This window comes from Anolis sagrei, chromosome 2 (assembly GCF_037176765.1).
Source record: "Anolis sagrei isolate rAnoSag1 chromosome 2, rAnoSag1.mat, whole genome shotgun sequence".
Classification (NCBI taxonomy): domain Eukaryota; kingdom Metazoa; phylum Chordata; class Lepidosauria; order Squamata; family Dactyloidae; genus Anolis; species Anolis sagrei.
Window position 1 is genome coordinate 265,949,465 of NC_090022.1, and position 25,270 is coordinate 265,974,734.

General features: G+C 38.8%; 1 protein-coding gene across 1 annotated transcript in view; it reads right to left on the reverse strand.

Annotated features, from left to right (window-relative positions):
- The window catches only part of HOMER1 (homer scaffold protein 1), a 90,911-nt gene that overhangs the window by 19,951 nt on the left and 45,690 nt on the right, over positions 1-25,270 (reverse strand). Inside the window, exon 6 of the mRNA XM_060761612.2 lies at positions 3,846-4,002. Within this exon, the coding sequence (XP_060617595.1) occupies positions 3,846-4,002 (157 nt within the window). The remainder of the gene's footprint in view (positions 1-3,845; positions 4,003-25,270) is intronic.

Genomic DNA, 25,270 nt, shown 5'->3' on the forward strand with positions numbered 1-25,270 from the left:
GTTCTTGACAAATAGAAAGAGTCAGAGTATCTGCAGTTCTAGATTTAATCTTGACCCAAGGAAAATATAACAGCTGAAACAAAAGTGACAGAAACCTTAGGGGAAACCTTAGTGGTATTCTTGTGTTTTTCCTAAGAAATGCATTCAGAAATGCACAATAAATAGAAAATGAATGTCACATTTGAAAAGAAAGAATGGGATCCCCGCAGAATCTGTATGTACGTGAGAAGTCATGATCCTCAAACCAGATGGGTTTTACAACAACTTCTTAACCAGTAAAGTCATATTACAAAATAATTTTTAATCCTCTCATTTCAAAACTGCAGCAACTTATAATATAATGAAATAGTTTATTAAAAATAACTATTTTATCATGTCAGGAGTGACTTGAGAATATACTGCAAGTTGCCTTTGGTGTGAGACAGTTGGCCAGCTGGAAGGATGTTGCCCAGGGGACACCCTGTGGAAAGCTTCTCTCATGTCCCTGCATGGGAAGTATACACTGCTTGGGTTGGGGTTTGCACGTTTAGCTCTGGATTATTTATAATTATAATGCATTTTTGTAACACAGTGATCTATGGCACACTCCCGCTGGCAGGGAGCCCCACTACATCTACTGTTCTCCTTTGATCAAACTCAAAGTCTTTTAGAAACCTAAAGACAAAAAATCTTGTTCATTTTGTTGACTCCCGAAGAAAAGACTAACAAGGAAATCTACATAGGAAGCAAAAACCAAACCATTCCCTGAAAAAAGGCACTTTCTAAATAAATAGCTATGACTGGCTCCAGGTTGTTTAGGACAATATTGCAGCAAAGATAATATACCATAATAGCCAGCTTTTTGAGGCAACTGGTACACATCAGCTCTGAAATCTGAGAAGAAAATGTGTCACTGGATTTACTATCCAAGAGCTTGGCTGTATTCATTCAACAACTATGCTTCTTCTTCACTTTTAAAGAGAGTGGGAATGTGAATGAGGTAAACAGTGGGTGCTCTGCCTTTTATGAGAACAAGAACATTGATTACTCAACTCAATCCTGATCTGCAGCCGCCAGTGTGATGAAAACTCAAGTTGATTTGCTTTTTAAATATGAAAGTATTATACGTTTCCTCAGAACATTGAATGTATAAGTTCATCCAGGTTTGTCAACTATGCTTAGTAAATCCCAAAAGAGGACAGCCTGCTGTGCAAACTTTTATCATTGTAATTTATAACTGGGCTTTAGCAAAGCTGGTAAATCACCAGCAATGATAAGATCTACCAACTGAAAAGTTGCCAGTTCGAAACCCCAGGTCTGTGTGTGCACCCGACTGTCAGCCCAGCTCACTGTTTACCTTAATAAACAGCTTAGAAGCTGTAAGTAGAGAAATTAGGTATTGCTAAAAAAAAAAAAGCAGGAGAGGTATTTTACAACACTATAAAAAGAAAAAGATCAGAGAATGCCCAGTGACCAAAAGGACAGAGGAAGTCCTGATGGCTCCGTCATAGAGGATGGAGTGACAGCACTCCCTGTGGCTGGATTCGAGCACAACCTCCAAGGCGCCAAAAAGCTGGATGTCGACACAACATACCTCCATTCTGTTCTGTCTCTGTCCTGTCTGTCCCAAATGGCATTGAATGTTTGCCATGTATGTGTAACTGTGATCCATCCTGTCCCCTTGGTGAGATAGGGTGGAATATAAATAAAGTGTTGTTGTTGTTGTTGCTGCTGCTGCTGTTGTTGTTGGGGAAATCATCATACCATGTAATCAACTCCATAACTTAACACTGTATTGTTTATAATTTATGCCAGTAATTTCGGAGAATAAGGGAGAACCCAAAGCCACATTACTAGGTAATGTGGCATAAACACTGTGTAGAAAAGAAAGGCAAGCAAAAGTCCCCCACCCCGAGATCCGTATTTCACAAAACAAGTTTTTCACCTAATGATCAATGGAAGCAGTGGTATTGCAGATGTAGGGGGGAAAGGACAGCCCTAAGATTTACTGGAACAACTTACTCAGGTTCACTTTGCAGAGTCCACTATGACTAGTGACACAGTCTTTGAGGGACCAACGACAATTAGACTATGACATGGAGCCCTTCTGTCACTTTGAAAGAAAGGGAGAAGATGGAAACAGGCTATTTCAGCAGAGTCAGTCAGCGGGAAGGAGAGGGTGCATACTTTCTTCTATAATAGACACCCTCCCTTTCCAACTCAGGTTACCAGTTTCCACTAAAAATTGGGTTCCAAGCAAGCATCTGCCTGCATCTGGTTTCCCATGGGGAGAAAAGCAGCTGTGGTGGGACTATTTGGAGCAGAAAATCATCTATCAAGGATAAGGTTAAGCATACTCTTCCCTTTCACCACATTTCTACTTAAAATGGGACCTTTCTGAAGCCACTTTTCTTCAGAAAAAGCAGCTGTCAGAGCTTTTGTTTACATCAATTTGCATATGATGTGTTCTTTACCCCTTAAGACAGCTTCAGAACTTCCCTCCTCTATCCTCCAAATGGTTCTTATCAGCATGGCATGCTGTGATAAATACTTTCCAGTGATCCTCCCAGGAGAATAGAATATGTGATAGATTTTGGTGTGCATCCAGTGACATGCTTTAACAAATTTACATGCAAGATGCATTTATCTGTAACTACCCAAAAGAACAGACTTTTAAAATATTCTTAAGTTACACATTTGTAGCAAAACTGCACAAAAAACCACAAATAGAGCAGATGGGCTGAATGTGACAGATGATGTGAAAACACAAGCCACAGAAAGTTTTCTACCTGCAATTTTATAACTGAAATGGCAGATGTGAATACTGACAAATGGTATCATACTGCTCTTTCCCCAAATACCCCTCATCATACATACCATTCTGTCATCACTTATTAATTTTTCGAATGGTTTTAAGATAAAGACGGCAGATTTCAATTGCACACTATATGAAATCTTGAAATTAATAACAGTTCATAATGGAACCAACTGCCCTGAAAAGTGGTGAGGTTTCCTTCTCTAGACTTCAAAGAGAGGCTGGACAACAATCTGCTGAGGATACTATATCAGCTAGATTTTCTACACCAGTGGTTTCCAACCTTTTTTTGACCAGGGAACACTTAACTAGGGAGCATTCTCCAACATTAGAACCAAAATGTTAAGAACCAATTTTGGTCAATTTTAGATTCAATTTGGTTATTTGGGATGCTGAATCTAGAGCTGATGTGGTCTATCCAATTTTTATGAATCAGCATCCCAAATAACCCCAGGAACAGGCCTAAAAATGAAGATACCAAGAAAAAAACATTTTTGGTTGCGCTGTTTTATTATCCATGGTTTTTGTTTATTATTGTGTTTAAAAAAAGAAGGGGAGGGGCTGAGGTTGAAAAAAACACAAAAGGCAGGGCACAAGACCCAAAAAACGGTCCTGTACAACTTTAGTAGTAGTAACAACAACAACAACAACTTTGGGGGACTAAACAGGGTCTTACAAAGGGCTGCTTTCCCATTACAACTCTTGTGTTTGGCAACGCTTTTGATCAGCAAGTTCAGCAGTTTGGCGGTTTAACCCACTGCACCACTGGGGATTGTTGTATGTGTGTGTGTGTATGTGCATACACACACACACAATAGAACTGTAGACATTTCTTTTCAAAGTAGAGGAGGATGGAATAGAATCATTAAACAAACTAACACATTAGAACTTCATGATATATTTCATTTTATAACCTTAAAGGTGGCTTGTATGAATAGCTGTGAGATGAAAGGGTAGTCTGTTAAGGCAATATGGTTTACAAAATTTCCTCTTAGCTCACAACAAGATGGCAAATTCATGAACTCTGCACATTCAAGCGTTTTAAACTTACTCGCTTATGTAGACGTTCTGCTTCCTCTTGATATGCAGCAAGCTGTTGTTTCCATTGTTTCACATTGGCAGTAGACTCAAGCAGAGCTGCTGTAAGCTTGGCATTGTTACCCTTGAGCGTGGCGAGTTCTGCCTCCCAGTGCTTGCTGATTGCTGAGCTATGGACAAAATGAGAGAATTGTCACAATGGCAGGAATCATAACATCGCAGGGCTGTTTTTGCTTTCTGACCCATGACTCATCTTCCCTGGTTAAAAAAAAAAAGAGTCTCAATTGACAGGGCATGGAAAGACACTCAGGGCTATCTGGGACACCAGAGAGCCACTGCAAAAAACATTAGGCATGAATGGGCTTGACAGATTAATGGTTTCACTTATGTATCACTCTGTGTCCAACAAGACAAGAGCCTCTGCAGACATCAGCAGGTAAGCACACCAGGAATAGAAAGATGCCAGAGTTCAGTTTTGTGTTTGCCAAAGTTCTTGCTTGTGGTTACATTTATGACAAGCCAGGAATCCGCTGAAGTGTAACTGAATTCTAGTTCATTCCTCTTCCTGGTAGCAAGGGAAGAGCGGAGGGCAGAGGGAAATCACAAGCCCTTTCAGCTAATATATGTTGGACTAAACCATGCTGTAATGATAAATAGCATTGCTACATGAAAAAAGTAATTAATAAACATAAATAACCAACACTACTTTCCACAGGATAATTTGGTTATATTACAAGTTAGCAGAAAGCAGATGTAATAAAACTGTATAAGTCCCAGTTCCTTTTGTTAGGCTGCCTCACACACAGTTTGGAAATAGTCACTATCCTTTTACAAGGGTGAAGCTTAAGGAAACCCTTCCTGGTTTGAATAAATAAGTTTGCCAGCCCATTCTGCCCAGAGAAAGAGAGCCATATTTTGTTTAGGATTATTTCCACCAGGGAATCTTGGAAGCAAGATGTGTCTGTAGTTGCTCCCAGTGAGATCCAGGCTTGGATAAGTCATGCAAGCCAATAACTAACTAACTAATCTAGAAACTCATCTGGCTGTACTGGCCTATCGCTGGTCAGTGACAGTCTGTGGAGTTTCCAGTGCCTTCAGCGAGGTGCCAGGCCTCAATAGGATGAACTTGCTCACTCTACCTCCAGCCTGATCTCCTTGGGCATTGGGTGTCCAAGAGGCCCTTCTACCAGAGAAGTGAGCAAGGTAAACTTTCATCTGTTCTTCATCTGAGAAATCATCCACAATCAGAAACTTCAAGAACAACCAGTCAACTTCAAACTTCAAGTATGGACTCTGTTGTGGGGGACTCAATATAGTGCCTGGGTGGAGACAGGCCCAAGACCAATTAATAAATAGTTATCATTTCTTGAAAGCAATAGTGTGGACATTGATTCTGTGGAGTTCCTTTCTCAAACAGAAAGGCAATCCCGCATCACCCAAGCTGATAGAAAGTTGGGACATGTTGACACTAAAGATATTAAAAGCAGCTTGGGTGAGACAGCACAGCAGGAGTTTCAGTTTATGATAGTGTCACTGTCAGGGTCACTCGATTGATAGGTGTCTAAAACAGCCTTTCTCAAGCATGTTGATCCTGGAGGAACCCTCCATATAATGTTGAAGTCTCAGGGAAACTCTGCATAAGAGTTATATCTACAATCACAATCTCTTGTGGAAGCCTATGCAATATCTCAAGGAACCCTAAGTTTCCATTGAATCATAACTGAGAAACACTGGATTAAAATAGGAACATAAAACAACACCATGAGTTGTTGTAGGATTTTTTGGCTGTATGGCCATGTTCTAGAAGCATTCTCTCCTGATGTTTTGCCTGCATCTGCGGCAGGCATCCTTAGAGGTTGTGAGATGCTCACAACCTCACAGAGGACCTCACAACCTCTGAGGATGCCTGCCACACATGCAGGAAAAACGCCAGGAGATAATGCTTCTAGAACATGGCCATACAGCCCGAAAAACCTACAACAACACAGTGATTCTGGCCATGAAAGCCTTCGACAATACCTAAAACAACACCATGTTTAAAATCTAGATATTTTAAAATAGTTTCTCTTGAAATACTCTCAAAAATCAGAATTGAGAGTAGTACTGAGTAATCCTATTGAAGTTACTGGTGGTTTTCCCATAATTTTCTGTAGAAAATGCATTATATTGTTTGTTCTCATCACAACTGCACATACACTGATCCCAGATGAAAAGTTCTCCTGATTTGAGACCTCTCTCAGGATGGATGCACACCTGCATAATAATATAGCTCCAGTGCCTCAGTTTGATCCCACTTCTTGACACACTTATTAATTGTAATCTGAACTGAAATTGATCTCAATGCCAGACATTTCCCTCCCCTAAAGACCCATCAGCACCAATGGGTGTTCTACCATTGTCAAGGTATTAAATGAATCAGAACACCACAAATCACAGGATGGCTGCATTTTTCTTCTTCCCGGCATGCATATCCATATATCAACAAAGAGTTTTCCTTGTTTTCCTATTATTGTTATTGCCCAATTGCACTCCCACTGGATGGCTCCCTCACTGGGTTCCCTTGTACAGTTTAAAAAATAAAACTGAATAAAAGTACTAATAAAGACATCAGGGAGAAAGCAGAACCCACATGTGAAAACCTCCTTCTAGCACATCCCAGCTTAACAGCCAAAATTCTGCCTGAGTAAAATGATTGTTGTCTGCCAATAGGAAAAGGGGGATGGCAGAGTATTACTTGGAACTATCCTTGCCAAATTGAGACAGTAAGAGAGTGTGAGAATGTGAATGTGATTATTTTACATTGAAATTGGTCAGGCAGAAATACAGTCGGTGGTGCTTAGGGGTCCTTCAGGTGAGGGAGGGCATGAATCCTTGATTTGAACCTGGCACGGTGGAGGTGGGTAAAGTTCATGGCAGGAAGCATACTGGTGGCACACATGGCAACACTCCCCCCCCCCCCCCCAACAACCTCTCTTGGTGGTTTCATGTACGTGTTGAAAAGGGGTGACGGTTATGAAACGCGCTCCTTCTCCTCTACCTTAATCCCTTCTTATGCAGACCTGTGTACCACTCATCCTCCTGCCTCCTACTCACCTGATCCATCCCCTTCCAAAGGATTCAACTATGTTCTCTTGCATCTCACACGTTTTCCCCAAATCCTGTGAGCCCACATTAAAAGGCACAAATTCAATGTATTAATACATACCCTTTATTGCTAACATACAGTGGTTGCAAGGTGGAAAATAGGTTGGAGGGGCATATGGACAATTGCATATTTGAATAATCAAAGGTTCACAGGGATTCTGATATGAGATGTTCCTTCAGATGCTGAAATATGTGAAGCTCTACATACATACAACACCTGTTTAACAGATTTAGACAACATATCCAGGCTTCCAACCACCCCACCCCGATACTGATTGAGGCTCAAGACACACATTGCAATAATAATAATAATAATAATAATAATAATAATAATAATAACAATAACAACAACAACAACAACAACAACAACAACAACATGTCACACTACTCTGGGACTTCCGAATTCAGACAGACAGAGTTTTGGAGCACAATACTCCTGACCTCACGATAGTGTTACAAAACCAAGTATGGATTATCGATGTTGCAATCCCAGGAGACAGCAGAATTAAAGAGAAACAACTGGAAAAGCTGACACAATACGAGGATTTAAGGATTGAACAGCAAAGACTCTGGCACAAGCCAGTCAAGGTGGTCCCAGTGGTGATCGGCACACTGGGTGCAGTGCCTAAAGACCTTGGCCTGCACTTAAAACACATTCGATGCTGACAAAATTACCATCTGTCAGCTGCAAAAGGCCACCCTACTGGGATCTGCATGCATTATTTGCCGATACATCACACAGTCCTAGACACCTGGGAAGTGTCCGACATGCAATCCAATACAGCAGCCAGTAGAGTGACCTTGTTTGCTGTGGACTCATCTTGTTTATGTTTCAAATAATATTAATATTAATAATAATCATCATCACCATCATCATCATCCAAGGAAGTGTAAAGTAAAACTTGGGTTTTTGAAAAATTGCATTAAAGCCCAAAAAGAGGGCTTTCACTTTGAAAACTAAAGAAGCTCATGTGTGCCAACAGCACAAGAACCAAGACAAGGATTTTTATTTTTTTTGCGGGTGCAGATTAGTTGTATTGAGGGAACAATAAAAAAAATGCAAGATGAAGACTGCTTCAGTTGAATCCTCTGTGTCTATTTAGAAATAACTCCAATTTTTGGGACCAAATGAACAGCAACCTTAGTTCTGCATGCCAAGGGGACTTGGACTTTTGTTGGCCTCAAGCAACTCCCATACTGTATGACAAACGCTTCTGAAACTGAAGGGACTTGGAGAAGCAGCTGTTCAAAGAAATGTAAAAAGGCCACACACACACACACAAAAGCCCACACTGTAACTGCATCTTGGGCCTCTAGAAATAACTCTTTATGCCAGCCACTGTGTAATACACACTGCAGACTTCATGCATCTATCATTTTGCAAAAATTAAAGACACAGTGTGATTCTTAAAAGCTATTTCACAAGTTAAATACTCAAGAGGGGAGCAATTTATTCACCTGCTATCATTGTGACCCTCCAAAAATAGTAACTTTTTTAGGTTGAATTGAAAAAAAAATTGCAACCATAACACAGCCCATCAACAACAAAAGTATCTTGGTATCTTGGTTTTTAGGCCTGTACCTGGGGTTATTTGGGGCTGCTGATTCAGAAAATTACACTGGGCAGACTGCATCAGCACAGGTTTCTTAGATATGGTTATCATGTGATTTTATGGGCAAGCAGATGGCGACTGGTATATGGTATATATGTCATATCTCAAAACCTAGAGCTGATAGGGGGGAACTGGTGTCATTATTGAAATCAGCAGGTCAAATATACCCAGAGACAGGGCTAACATTTGATGCACCAAAATGTGTGTTGGCCAGTGTAATCAATCCTTCGGCTGAAAAATAGTTCAAAGGGTTCTTGTATTATATTCTTTTGAAGTTTGATGATTTTTTAAAAATGGAACCACAAAAGTTCTTTATCTTGGCAGAATTTGCAAGACATGGTTTTCTTCTCTGAGGAAACCTATCGGCCAAATTTCATAGGAACGATGCCACACATTTCTATGCAAGTGCAGACTTTAGCTATCAAAAAAACCCTGTTCTGAAATGGCAGACGGCATAGGAGTAGCTCTAAGGAAAACATTTGCAACATTGCAAAGGGATACGTGATTTTTTAATATATTCTCCCATTCATGCAACGGTTTTTCACTTCACTTTCCTCCCAATATTTTTTGGATGGGCAGAATCAGTGCCTACTTTCTATAGTACTCCATGAACATGAACACAAATACAAACACATACTCAAAGAGTGTAATTCATATAAATAATTTTTGAACCTGGGGAAGGCAGGTCAAATTTACAATTTAAGTACTAAACAATGCTGAAATTGCTGAAAATATTTGAAAAATGAAAAGATTTTCAACAAGAACTTGAAAGCCTACTTTACAAGACTCAAATGTTTCTTACTCACTACTAACTTGACTAAGATCTTAGAAAACCTTTTGTGGGTTGGTGGAGGGCAACAATTCTCAGAATCCCTCAGCCAACCAGGCCAATGATTAGTCTAAGCAGTGCAGTGCCATGGACAGGTATTAACAAAACTCTATGTAGGAACAAAAAGAAATTGATTTCTCATGGTTGTTGTATGCCTTCAAGTTGACTCCAACATATAGGAACTTTTCCGAAAGATTTATTGACAAGCTGGAAGGTGTCCAGAGGAGGGCGACTAAATGATCAAAGGTCAGAAGACCACGTCCAATGAGGAGCATCTTAAAGAACTGGGTATGTTTAGTCTGCAGAAGAGACGGTTGAGAAGAGACATAATAGCCATGTATAAATATGTGAAAGGGTGTCATAAGGAAGACGGAGCAAACTTGTTTTCTGCTGCCCTTGAAACTAGGACTAGGAGCAATGGGTTCAAATTACAGGAAAGGAGATTCCACCTGAACATTAGGAAGAACTTCCTGACTGTACAAGTTGTTCAACAATTGAACTCTCTCTCTGAGTGGTGGAAGCTCCTTCCTCGGAAACTTTCAAACAGAGGCTGGATGGCCATCTGTTAGGGATAATTTGATTGGCTTTTCCTGTATGGCGGGGGTTGGACTGGATGGCCCTCATGGTCTCTTCTAACTCTATGATTCTATGATTCTATTTGGAAGAGGTTTGCCACTGTATTCTCTTTAGACTGAAAGAGTGACCTAGAACTTTAGTCCAGGACTGAAACTACTATACTGTGCTGGTTCTACTTAAATGCTACCTAGATTATGGTCTGGGTACAGAAGCATCTTTTGTCTAGACTTGTGCTTATGTTGAGGAATACAGCATGCAAACTATACATATTCCAGTGAAGATATCACAAACTGATGTTTGTTTATTTATGACATTTATGGGCTGCCCTTCTCACCCCGAAGGAACTCAGAGTGGCTTACAAGATAGACATACATACAATATATTATATTATTAGCACAGTACAATATCAGTATTATATATTAATATATTGTACTATACGATTATATTGTAACATTATTAGTAATATTACATGTAATATAAAATATGTAATTATAATATCATATTATTAGTATTAGTATTATATTGTATTACATTATAATATTATAAATATTATATGTATATACAATATATTATATGACATTACACATTCTGTTCTCTTTGTGTGAAAACTGTTTTTGGCTTTTCATGACCATGAGCTATAAGAGCTATGTAAGCACAGGAACCAAGTCTGTCCTTTTAAAATAAACATGTTCATTCCCCTAAAATGGACCAAGTCCCTCTTCCTTTGAAGGAATGTACATACCCTTTATAAATTATGTAATGTGTGTGGACATCTAAAACATGTCTTTGGGACTGTGTCTTCTCCCACTGCAACAGGCTTGCAACAGGGATGGTTTGCTTGACTCAGATAATTTTCCCTCGCTATCTCATAAGCCAAGCAAGGACACCATGGACTAGGGAAATCACTCCATGCTGAAACCCATTTTTAGATTACAGATGACATGAATGCTGCTTTAGGGTGCAGTTTAAGATTAAAAAGCACTGACTTCTGTCAACCATCATGGACAGATGCTTGACTGATAGGGAAGTTTTCTTTGTGTGTGTGGCTATCCCTCGGTTACACAAATCTTTGCCCTGGGAGGCCAAGTTGTCCCTTTTTTTTTTTGCAATGTTTTGCTGTACAGTACAAGCATGTCTGATTTGTGAGACATTTACTTTATTGGATAAGTGAAGTTTTGTCTGATGCCTGTTTTATCTAATGCAGCTAAGGGGTGCATAAGCACTGTAAGTTCAAGATGTCTGTATCAGTCTAGACGGGAGAAATAAGAGAGTTGAGTCAAAGGTTTGGATTTTAATTAATACTTTTATCAGTGCTGAAATCATTTCCTGGCTCTTTCTGGCAGTTCTTCACAAATATGTTCTCCTGTTGAAGATACACTGTCCTGAATAAATTTATTTTGTCCTCTTGTCTCATGTGAAAAGGCAAGGAAAACAGTTCCCTTACTCTAAATCAGCTTTATTTGTTCTCAGTGATGGCATCAATTAGAATAATGGTGGCATCCCTTCCAATAGATGATCCCTGATTAGCTGCGATCACTTTCTTAACCAGGGAAAACATGGTGCAGTAGTAACAGCAATTCATATCTCAGTCCCACCTCCATCTCAAGAATGGTTGGTGGGAATGAGAATGGCGGCTGTTTTGTAACTCTGGAACTCCCTGCCCAGGGAATCCAGAATTACCTTCTGGAGGCAGGCTAAGCCTTTTTATTCAGACAGGTTTTTAAAGATGAAGGTTTTTAAGATTAATTGAGGGGGTGCTGTGGTTTTTAATGTTGAATTAGTTGTAATGGTTTTAACTGGGATTTTAATATATTTAATTTATATTTATGTTTATATTTAATACTGTTTTAATGATGATACTTTTATGTTAAGCTGCTTCAAGTCCAATATGGGGAAGATAAAGCAGGGTATAAATAAATACAATAATAAATAATAGCTGCGGTTTTCTAGGAGGGTCTGAATAGTTTTGTAAAATCATAGTCCCGTGTGATATGGTAGACTTTATGCAGAATTTTCCTATGTTGCACCGTGTCATAGGCTGCCATAAAGTCCACAATTTCTCCTGCTTTCAAAATTATTCTTGTCATCCAAATGCTTGAGTCCTCTTCACTATTCCTGCTAGCAACACTCTTGATTCTCTCCCTTGGGCTTGTTAATAAGATACAGAAGTATCTTTTGTCCATGGGATAGAAGTGTCTCTCAATCACAATTCAACAGCCATTCAGAGGACGATCTTGATTGTCTTACAGTTTTAAATAGATAACAAAAGTACATATTTGTATAGTATTCTCAAGCATTCAACTATTTCTATAGATTTCATATGTATTATTTTATTATAATTCTTACAACACTTCTGAAAATTATATTATCCATATTATAAACTGGGAAATGAAGAGTGACGTAACTAGAATTCATGGTAGAGGTGTGATTAAAATGAAAGTTTGACTGGGACCTCAATAGGTGAAGAAGTGTGCATGTATGTGTCTTTTTGACTTATGGTGATCCCATCAATTTCACTGCGTTTTCTTAGGCAAAGAGTACTCAGAGGTGGTTTTGCCACTTCCTTCCTCTGAAACATAGCCTACCGTCTCTCCACTTAGGACTTCATCAGACAGGGGTTTTTCCCTGTCCTAGCGTGCTGCTGGGATGGAGTCCGCAGGAGCCCATCATATGACACAGGGCTACTTCCAGCAGGACTTCGTTGGGCTCTGTCCTGGCACTATGCAGGCAGCGTGCTAAGAGGGAGCTCTGAGGATATGGGTGATTACTTGTATTCTCATTGAAGAAGTCGGGGACAGCCGGGAAATGTCATAGAATCATATATTCATAGAGTTGGAAGAGACCTTGTGGGCCATCCAGTCCAACCCCCTGCCAAAAAGCAGGACAATCATGTTCAAAGTACCCCCAACAGATGGCCATCCAGCCTCTGCTTAAAAGCCTCCATAGAAGGAACCTACACCACACTTCGGGGTAGAGAGTTCCACTGTTGAACAGCTCTCACTGTTAAGAATTTATTCCTTAATGTTCAAGTGGAATCTCCTTTCTTGTAGTTTGAAGCCATTGCTCCGTGTTATAGTCTCCAGGGCAGCAGAAAAGAAGTTTGCTCCCTCCTACCTATGACTTCCCCTCACATATTTATGCATGGCTATCATGCCTCCTCTCAGTTTTCTTTTCTGCAGGCTAAACATGTCCAGCTCTTTAAGTCACTCCTCATAGGGCTCGTTCTCCAGACCCTTGATCATTTTAGTCACCCTCCTCTGAACACATTCCAGCTTGTCAATATCTCTCTTCAACTGTGGTGAGAGATATTGACAAGCTGGAATGTGTTGTGGGATGGCATCCCATGACCAACCATGGTAAGGAGAGGAAGTTGTCCCTTGGCTTCTGGACCTCCATCTGATGAGGTCCTTAAATGCAAACTAGGGCTGACTCTGCTTAGCCTCCAAGATCAGAGGGGATCTGATGGCAACCTCTCCCCATATACTCTTGCTGGACAAAGGAGACTTTCTGGGACCCCCCCCCCCCCCCGCTCTTCACACCAGTGAGATCAATATATTGTGTGAAGACAGCCTTCTCTATGGTGACACCTCAATGCCTCCCATTTCAAGGGGCACCAGTGCTGGTTTCAATATGGATTTTTATTAAAGCATGTGGGGTTTGCCAAATCTGTATACATCGTAAACTGTGTTAAAGTGACAAACTACTTGTTGTATTTTTTGACTAAACTGTTTCTTTTTCAGATTTAAATTGTTTTGAACCTATGTTACGTTTATTCCTTCCTTGGGTATTGATAAAGGGTGGGATGTGGAATATTCTTATAAATGAACGTCAGACTTCCTGATTCATAGCTCAAACTCTTAGGCTGCAATCCTATGTACACTTGTTTGGGACAAAGTCTCATTGAAATCTTTAGTAAGACTTTCTTCATCTACGATTATAGCTCTATGGTTCCATTTCAACTGCCTGGCTACCTGGTGTTTGAGGAAAATAGAATATGAGTGGGTAAATTTTTTAAAAAAAGAAAACAACAAACAAATAAAATACCATAGTTTGATTGCTCCTATTTATCCAGAGAATACTCCTCCTCAAAATGCCAGTCCCAAATCTCTATGGGATGAAATCATGGGAATTGAGGGGAAAATCACAGCATTATGTTTTGTACAGTGAAAGACCCCTAAAGGAACTGCTAATGGTTGCACTGTTAACACCTATACCTGCTCTTAACTCTCATAAGATGTGGAATATGTGGTTCTAATCTTGTATGACTTTTAAAAAAAACTTTGCTTGATAAAAAAAAAACCATTGGTTTCAAAAGCTAGTACCAAGATTGTTGTGCATTTGTGATAATCTAATAATCTAAGGCAGGGGGCCTCAAACTAAGGCCCGGAGACCGGATATGGCCCTCCAAGGTCATTTACCCGGCACTCGCTCAGGGTCAACCTAAGTCTGAAATGACTTGAAAGCACACAACAACAACAACAACAACAATCTTATCTCATCAGCCAAAAGCAGGCCCACACTTCCCACTGAAATACTAATAAGTTTTTTATTTGTTAAAATTGTTCTTCATTTTAATTATTGTATTGTTTTAAAGATATGAGCAGTGTGCATAGGAATTCATTCATGTTTTTTTTTTCAAATTATAATCCAGCCCTAACAGTTTGAAGACTGTGACCTGGCCCTCTGTTTAAAAAGTTTATGGACCCCTGGTCTACATTCTGGCCACTTTTACAGCAGCTTACCGACATTGGTTGATGAGTGCAGTTTTCTTGAGTTTTTGTTGGTGTTTTATATGCGTATTGTATTTTATACTGTGTTTATTTTATATTCCGTTTTTAGGCACCTTGTGCCGTGTGTAAGATGCCCTGATGGCAGCGGGATATAAGAATAAAGTTGTTGCTATTATTATTATTATTATTATTATTATTATTATTACTATTATTATTTATTCCTTATCCACATGTCCAAGGTAACAACCTCTTCCCTTGTTTTTACAAAGAGAACAAGATGCTCCTGAATTTTTCCTTTTTTTCTTTATATTTCTACTGCAGGTTCGATTTAAACAACTACTCAAATGGAAAATGGTGCTAATAATGATGCCATTTATTTGCAACACTTGAAGCGGTCTCTTGGTGGTCTGCTTTACTTCTAGATGGAAAAAATCCAGTATGCAGTCACCTACTGTGAATTTATGGTGCATTTGTGGACATGCAAAAGAAAGATAGTAGTTTGATGCCCATTTATCTGAGCAAGCAGAAGTAGAATCTAACTGCAATGTACTAAAAAAAATGATCAGGACACAAAACACTGAAAAATGGGCATTCATATAGTGGTTATATATTTGGGGTGTTCCCGTCTGTGTGGTTTGTTATATTCCCTCAAATCCATATGGATTTATAACCCTATCCTAGAGTCATTTGTCCAAGGACATCCAGTGGGTTCCCAAGACTGGGCAGGGATCCAAACCCCAGTTTCCTAGAGTCCTGGGCCGATACTCTAATCACATCACCATGCTGGTTCTCAATCTGCATATTTTCTGCAATATATGTAAGTATGTGGAGAAAAAGATGTGTTCCATTTTTATAGAACATCTGTTAAAGCAATAGGTAGGGCATATATAATGAAGGTTTCCTTGGAAGCTGATATGTCTATTGCTATTATTAGCTCTATACTGAATGTGGCTGTACAAGAATCACTTACACCTGTTGCCTCTGACCCTGGTAGAGACAGAGGTCATACTCTTAATTCTTCACTGCTAATTGATAATATTATGCAATTTCTGAAAAAGTTATTCATTACATCTTCAAGATTGCATCAACATGCTTTTACAGTCTGGGCAAAATCAACACCCTTTGCTACCTGTGGCAAATGGTGACACATGAGCATTTTTTTGCCACTTTCAGGAGGAAATCTCTAAGTGTAATGCTTCCGTTTGCTGGCAGTAAAAATGTGAATACTTTGACAATAATTTGTTGGTTTTTAATGACATTGCAAAGCTGCTGCCTAAGACAACCCCCAATATCTACACAATGGCAGGGGCAGGATTAGCTTTGCACATTGTTTCCAACTTTTATTTATTTTGGAGGAATTTATGTAGGCACATGGAAAAGGAAAAATGGAAAAAAAAGGAGCAAGGCCACGTTTTCCACTAAAACTCTCCCAAATATTTTTGGTTTACTTCTTTAAAAGCCTTGTCTAAACATGAAACCTTTTATCTCCTTACATATTTTTTTGGTTGCAGAGCACAACACATTTGAATTGGTTTCAAACTACAGGAAAGGAGTTTCCACCTGAACATTAGGAAGACCTTCCTGTGAGAACTGTTCAGCAGTGGAACTCTTTGCCCTGGACAATGGTGGAGGCTCCTTCTTTGCAGGCTTTTAAACAGAGGCTGGATGGCCATCTGTCGGGGGTGCTTTGAATGCAATTTTCTTGCTTCTTGGCAGAACAGGGTTGGACTGGATGGTCCGTGAGGTCTCTTCCAACTCTATTATTCTGTGATTCCTCTAACAGGAATTCTCTCCTTTCTTTATGGTGATGGGGGAAGGGGAGGGGGTCACAGCATGTTTATGTTTGGTGCTAGTTCTACTAGAAGCGAGACCTGCATCAAAATGTTGGCATGTTCCTTTGCGTGCACCCAGTGTTAATAAGTCTGCCCATCCCCATTGTGGTATCTTACTACACTGACTCTATGGATTGGTTGTCAGAAATTCAGCTGACGACACCCTCTTATATTTCTTCTTGTTAACAGAATTAGTAAAGGTCCTCAGATGCTAAAGTGTTGTCAGAAACGTGTTTGACTATTTCAAACGAACTGAAGCCGAATTCCAACAAGATGAGAGCCCTGTGTGATTCCGAACTAGATCGCACTGCCTCTGGAAGAACTATTGTGTAGGAGGTTGTGTGTAAAGGGGATTATTTGTGTGAGTCTCCTTGTGGAGAGAAAAAGCAGGGTATAAACAAATAGCCAGTGTTGCCAACTGGGGTGTCTTTGATGAGTCCCAGCCATGAACAATCCTGGTAGGGGACAATCTGGCCATAGTGGCTAATACTGCATAATCTCCCAAGCGGTTTACTGAAATGTATGGTAGATGGGGCTACTCTCAAATGCAATGAGGAAGCTTATTTCAGAATACAGGAGCCAAAAATGTAACTGGTGTTTGCCAGACAGAATCAAATTACAGATTCTAAATGAGCTATACTGTCTATTAACTTCTGAGCAAACTCAGATTCCCTGTAGAGCCCCCCCCCCCCCTCTATGTATATACATATTACCTTGCTCATGACATAAAATTCCCAGAATAAAGTTTTCACCAAATACCTTGCCTATAGAGTGATTTCCAGCTGCGGAGCCGTAACTATATAAAAGCCACCTGATTGAAATGGAAGTAGTAGTAAAACTACAATTACTTGGGTATCAGCTGGAAACCTGCCTGTTAGCCCATGCATTTTAATGAATTGTTTCCTTGCTTTCACATTTTGTGATTTATTGTTGTTGCTTTAATTATAGCTGTACACACCCTGTGGTTACAGACAAAGAGTAGTTTGAAATGTGTTAAATAAATAAACCATACCAATTCTATACATGCCAATTGAAAAGTATTATAGTTTTGGAAAGGAATCTGAAAATATGGAGTGAGTGATACATATTTTATTTTATAGTTTAACCAATATTTGTTTAAATATAGTTGCTAGATCAGGCTTGGGAAAACTTCAGCTAAAGCGGCTGAGGGGGAAAAGGAAGGGGCCTAAAAATGTTAGGAATTGTGGGGGTTGAAGTCCAAAACACCTGAAAGGTCAAAGTTTGACCATGCCTACACCAGATGTAACAAGGAAGACTGCTGACTACTTCTACCTTTCCATTGCATTAAACATTCATAGACAGCATACACTTATGCTGCAAAATGACTAAATGAAACTAATAAGCCTTCATGGCCTCAGAAATACTACTTTCATGTAATTATAGTAAAGGTAAAGGTTTCTTCTTTATATTAAGTCTAGTTGTGTCTGATTCTGGGGGGTGGTGTTTATCACAATTTCTAAGCCGAAGAGCCAGTGTTATCCGTAGTCACCTTGAAGGTCATTTGACCAACATGACTGCATGGAGCACCATTACGTTCCCGCTGAAGTGGTACCTATTGCTCTACTCACATCTGCATGTTTTCAAAATGTTAGGTTGGCAGAAGCTGGGTCTAACAGCAGAAGCTCCCCTTGCTCCCAGGATTCAAACTGCTGACCATCTGGTCAGCAAGTTCAGTAACGCAGCGGTTTAACTCACTGCGCCATCAGGGGCTCTTGTGTAATTATATCTGTTGTCAAAACAGTACACTTAGTGTTTATTATGAAGAACAATTAAAGTTCTGTTTTGACACAGCACAATTCTTTTTTTCTATTATTTCATAAATTTGAAAAGTAAAATTCCAGTGGAGTAAGTTCTTCATTGGGCATTTGGATAAAAATTAGCATCCAATAGTTAATTTACATGGCACAAGAATCAGGTGGTTCCAAATTAAGTTTAGAATGAATAACTTTACTCATTGAGTTCAAATGAAACTAAACTCAGCTGCATTTAAGACCCAACTAATTTATTGTGTTTTACAGCTCTGGCTACAGTGACAATTTGTGCAACATATGCTGAATATCACTTTAATGTTTAAGTGTGTGTTGAGGCTTTGTTGTATTTGATAAGCAGAGTGCATGGTAAATATCAAAGCATGCACATGAGGGCTGAATGAAAAGTAATGTCTCCACCTTCGTTCCTTGGGTTTGGATAGGAATATTTTAATAAATCAAATGCAGAAATAATCCTTAGAATGTGCTCTTTAACTACTACCATTCGTTTTTCCACATAAACTCCAGACAATTGGATACATTTCTGCCAACAATGAACAAGTTGTCTGAAGCTGTCATGGAAGAAATGGACACTGTTTCCACAACCCATCGTGCACAGATCTTCCACTAGCCAAGCAAAGCAATAATGTGACCCACATGTTCTTGTGAAATGCCGATTAAGATTGAAATTTCTCTGAGTGATACGACGATCATCCTGAATCAATCTGTCTATCTTTTGCTTGAGAAACTCGGTGGTTGCTCTCACAGGACGTCCAACTCTTTGTTTAACACGCAAGTCAGATGTTCCCACCTCAACATCTTTAAACTTACTCACTCAACGATGCACAGTACTCACATCAACACAATCACCATAAATAGCTTGCATTCTCTGATGAATCTCCTTTGGGGTGACACCTTCTGCTGCCAAGAATTCATTGACTGCACGTTGCTTAAGTCGCATTGACCGACCGTCTGCTCAGAGTTCCATACTGCACACTTTAACAACACAACCATTCAATGCTAAGGCTTTCCGCCAAAATGAAACTGTAGAGGAGAGTCTACTGAACAAGCCAGTACCTGCCGCATACCAGTACTGCCATCTGTTGAGGAGTTACGAAGGTGGAGGCATTACTTTTCATTCAGCGCTCGTGCGTGTGTTTGTGTGTGTGTAATGTGTGTGTGTTTTGTTTATAGACCCAACTACCTGATGGAGACTCCTGAGAGTTGAAACTGGTTGAATGCTGGAGTCCACTCTTGTGTAATAAAGAAAATAAGACATTTACTGTGCAAGGATTTGGAGTCTACTCGTCTATAGTAAAGACATAAGTACTATATATCCACACATGTGAAGAGGAATTTTCTTATCTTTTGTGAAAAGAACAAATTATTTCTGTTTAATGTGAATGTATCAATCCTATGTTTTACTGACATTTGTATTTGTACGTATGTATAGATTGGATTTCTTTGTGTTTAGATACTTTTGCATCACTGCAATTAGTGGATACTGGTCCTTCTAGTTCCAGGGGAACCTATTTTCCTTTTAAATATCAAAGCATGTCAGTGATAAGTTGCCATTATTGTATTTGAAAAAGAAGGAACAAATGCATTAAAGAGGATTTTAAGGGCTCATAAGATTGAAATTGTGGTGAATTGAACATGCAGAAGAACCATTGCTTTAGGCTGCAGTCCTGACATTACCGAGACTGGAGAAGCTGACAAGAATGGAAAGCTGAGTGAAAAGTCATTATATGTGCATCTACATGCCTCCCTCTGCACAAAGGTAGCAAGAAGAGCTGGACAAAAAGGGATGCTGGCTCTGCACCAAAATAACTGATGGAAACTGGAGGTGAAGCACAGGAGGCTGAAGCAACAGTAAGTAAAAAGGGGAAATGGAATTGATGGAAGTAGAGTGATAGAAAAATCAATACAAGCCTGGAAGGACTGCTTTCCCTTTGTAACAATGATTCCACACCTTCGCACATTTTTACTACCTGTGATTAACAATCTAAAGAAAAACTACACTATACACCCAAAGAGGCAGCATAAATATTAGAATTAATTTGCTTTAAAATTCCAGCTATTTTCACAGGACCTAATTTAAGGAGCAACGTGTGTAAGTATAGTAGTGTTGCTCATCCAACATAAATGGGCTGGCAGAACGTTGGATAAGTGAAAACATTGGATAATAAAGAGGGATTAAGGAAAAGCCTATTAAACATCAAATTACGTTGTGATTTTACAAATTAAGCACCAAAACATCATGTTTTCCAACAAATCGACAGAAAAAGCAGTTCAATACACGGTCATGTTATGTAGTAATTACTGTATTTACAAATTTGGCACCAAAACATCGCAATGTATTGAAACAGCTGTGGATCCGGGCGGGAGGCAGACTGCATTGGATAATACGTTGGATGAGTGAAGGCTGGATAAGCCAGACTCTACTGTATTTTCATTTTAAAGTCTTGCTGCAATGTAGAATTCTGAATGAATACTGAAGTACAACTGTAGTGCAACAAAATGCAAGTCAGTCTTCAAAAGGAAAATTTCTGCATACATTTTTTAATGATAGCAGTGATGTTTCTATTACAATAACGTATATACATTATTTGTTATACAGAGGAAGAAAAAATTAAATAAGCAATTGAAATAAATGAATAAATTAAACAAACTGAAGGAGCCTCCTCAATTAGGCAATAACTCAAAAATCGATGCCAAAATTTTGTAGAGAAAAAAAATCCAATTTACTTTAATAGGCAAGCATTTACATCACTATAAATCTCTGCTGGACTATAATGTATTTTCTGAACCGTGGCCTTGAGTGCAGAGTGTCTGGGGAAGCATCGCTAAGGACTATTCTGTCCAAAATATTCCCACTGTTAGAAGTACGGGAGGGCGTTTTTGCTGATCTTCCTCGGTCTCTGCAGTCTCTAGTACTAACTCCTACTCTGTGTCAGAAAGCTTCTACCCCCCACAATTATCTGGAGCAGATTTTCAAGGGACACAGGAGACTATAAGGACAGGGGAGAGGATTAGAAAGATTTCCTCCTTATCAGTCAGACCAGCAGAAAAACTTCACTGGATCAAAAGCCTCTTACTGACAGAAGAAATCTTTCATCTGTTGGATAGTTTCACTGGATCCAACCCACCGAATATTGAGATAGTCTAACAAAAGGTATGACAAAAGTTTATGATACTGAAATGTATTTAGCAGACACCTTCCAGTCACTGATGAGAAGCAATTTCAGAAGGTCATTCCAAATTGTCAAGAAGCCATCTCCCATCTGTGCACTAATTTCGCAGCTTTTAAATGATCGTAAGCAACAGTCTCCACTGTTTTCAACCAGTGGGATACTTTTCTTGCAAAAATGACAATTAATAATTGAAAAGACGGTTTAAATCTGAATCGATTTATTAATTTGGCTGGCAGTCCAGCAAAATTCTGTGAAGTTTCATAATAAAAGAGTGCAATATAATCATGATAAATGAGTTAAACATTTAAGGTGGCACGTCGTTTCCTCTGTATATGATTATTTTACATATTTTATCTATTTTCAGAAAAACTAATAAGACTTTTTGGTTATTTTTGCATTATCAGGACAAGAACAGTTTCAATTTTCAAAATTCAATGGGCAGGAAATACAATGTAACAAAAACCTTTAGCATGTAACACCCATGAAATCTTTGTTATCGGCAACACATTATATGGAATTATTTGACTACAATCCAACTGTAACACATTTAAAATTTAACATAGCTTGACTAAAAATACTTGCATACTATTGTGCATGCTGCCCATTTGTTTCACTAACTGTAGTCTTTATATCAGCTGTGGGCAAACTTGGGCCCTCCAGGTGTTTTGAACTTCAACTCCCATGACTCCTAACAGCCTAAAAAAAACCCTTCTTTCCCCCCTCAGACGCTTAGATATATAACTAGATCTTGGCTTCAGGAAATTAGAAACTAGGTGCAGTATTGCAGTCATTAATTTCGTACACTACATCAACCATGTTTCTCTTCTGTGTAATTATGGTAAACCTGGGTTATGGTAAAAAGGGAAACCCTTATTCTTGGATGTAATGAGAGATCTCAAACTACACTTGCAGCATACTTGTTTTTCACTTTACTAGGCAAGGAATTTTCACATGTACAGTATACTTAAACAGAAAGGAGGAAGGCAGAAAGAAAGAAAGAAAGAAAGAAAGAAAGAAAGAAAGAAAGAATGTGTATGTTCGGAAGCAGGGAGGACACATGGTCCTTAAACCTGATCTAGAGCCATAAATTCTGCTGTGGGTTCTTTGTCTTCAGACTAAAAACAATGATGTGGGCAGAAAGGAAGAAAGCCAGGATTTGTACTTCTTTCTTCAATATATCTTCTTATTTAACAAGATAACAAGGCAATCCATTCCAGACTTGTATTTAACGTTATGGTGTAACACATCCATCACAGAAAACAGAAGTATTTGTGTTAGTGAACAACAGTATCAAAATATCTAAATCCCTAAATAGTACCAAAAATATTGTCTTGACCTTCTTGACAACACAACTTTCATATAAAAGATAAAGCGCCTTTAAAAATCTAATTCTCTCCATGGATAATAAAGAATAACAAAGGAGCTGCCTATAAAATGCAACTGAATTAAAACATAATCCATTATAGATTACAAGAGTGTTTTTCTGCATGCTAAATCACAACTTGCTGCTAAATGTTAACTATAACGAAACTAGGAAAAAACCTATTTAGATGATAGCAAGGAAATACCAGAGTTATCCAGAAAGTAAGGTTACAAGATTTTTTAAAAAATAATACAAGTATGAATATATTTTAATAAAACCTACATGAATTGTAGCATAGGTGTTACATTATTTTTTCCACATAATCACCATTCAATTCAATACATTTTGTCATACTTGGGACAGGTTTTTGATGCTTGTGTCATAGAAGTTTTCCTCCGCCTTTTTCAGCCAGTTCATCACTTAGATTTTCACCTCCTCCTCGTCAGAAAAGTGTTTTCCACCAAGGTGTTCCTTCAATTTAGTGAACAGATGATAGTCACTGGATGTGAAATCGGGGCTGTGAGAGGGGTGGCTTAAAACATCCCAACCAAATGAAGTCAACAACTCTTGTATTGCATGAGTGGTGTGCAGACGTGCATTGTCATGAACGAGACAGACTCCCACCGTCAGCATCCCACAATGTTTGTTTAGGATGACTTTGGGAAGTTTCTTCATGGTCGCACAATATATTCTGTACCCATATTGTCACATGCTGTCTTGACATTACGTCCGCTCCATAAACTGAAATGATTTTGCGATGAATCTCAGCAGTGTTCATGCCCTTAGCATTTAGGTAGCGTATTACAGCACGAACTTTGCACTTGGAAGGAAACGGAATGAGGACGCTCATCTCTAACCTTCACCACAATGCCAGTTGAAGAGCTACTGATGATTATCATTCTTTGTTCACTTCCGCTGGCTTCCCGCTACAAGGCAGTAATATCAACTTCCCCCGAGAAAATTCCCCACGAGAGTTATGTGCCTTGTAACCTTACTTTCCAGATAACCCTTGTAAATCTACTTTTCTTTCAATAGAAAACTCAATACTGGTAGGCCAGTTCAAGACTATATATATTGGAGCAGAAAAAAATGGTAAAAAATGCTATGCAGGTTTGAAAATTAAGTGTTCCTTTACTGCTAATATAGAAATTCACAAATGTAAGCAGGAGTAAAATGGCTCATTTTCAGAAATATGCAAAATATCTGCTCTTAATCTGAGTGACAAGTCATCCACTTATATCATCAAAAAGCACACAATTTACAGTACTAAAATAGGTTATTTTGTAATAGACAAGAACAGAATTTATGAACCTATCAAACTCATTGCAGTAGCCCTATCTATACACACAATTCAACAAAGACTCATACATTTCAGATGAGCAGCCACAATTGCTAGAGTCGTTGATATGTTTAAGAAAAAAATGAGTGATTTTCACTTGAATTATCGTCAAGATTTCTTTATCAAGCATGTAGGTTGCATACATAGCTCTCACTATGTGATTGGCATATAATTTCCATCATATGTCAAGCATCTCTTTAAAAAGGGAGTGGGAAAAGGAACACTGAATCCTGATTCCCTTCTCTCGTTTCAAAGAGGTTGATATTAGTTAAACTGGCAGACAGATAATCTTCCAGGCGACTTGCAATTAAAACATACTCTCATGTTTCAGGATCTTGCTACAGAAATCCTGATGTTTTTTTTATAATTGAAACTAGTTCCCCATTTTGGAACGACAGTAGCATATGGCAATTCAACTTTGCTTCAGTTGAATGTGCTTTAGTGCAACATTATAAAACATTTTAAAATACATTTGAAAAGTTCAGCCCTTCTATACATAATATTGTATATACTGAGCAGCCTGCATTTTTTTTAACCAAAGGCTACTTCTAGCTTATTTTCAAGACTTCAAAACTGTAATTGGCCTCTTGCCTTCCATTGTTCCATCACTTAAAGGCTAAGATGGATGCTATTCCTACATGTCAACAACTCAATACTTCAAGTACAGATTGTAACCTACTCTAAACTACAATACCCACGGACAACAGGGCATTATCAGACAGTCCACCAAGGACTGGGAATGTTCAATGGAGGTGAGGAATCAGAAATTGGGAGAAGAACTCAACCAACTATCTTGGAAAAGGCATAACTGGCTAACACACTAAAAAGGAGAATAACACACTGTAAAATTTTGTTGCTGGTTAAAAATCACCTGAAAGGTAACAGAAAGAAGTCCTTTAAATCTATTATTTGTATTACAAGTCCCCTAGAAAGCACAGCAATAAAACTATGAAATAGTTTCCAAGGACAACACTTTGAAATTCATAAAACAGGCATTCTACATTTCATGAAGTTTTAGAAAATGCTATCACTGAGATACACAGGTGGGA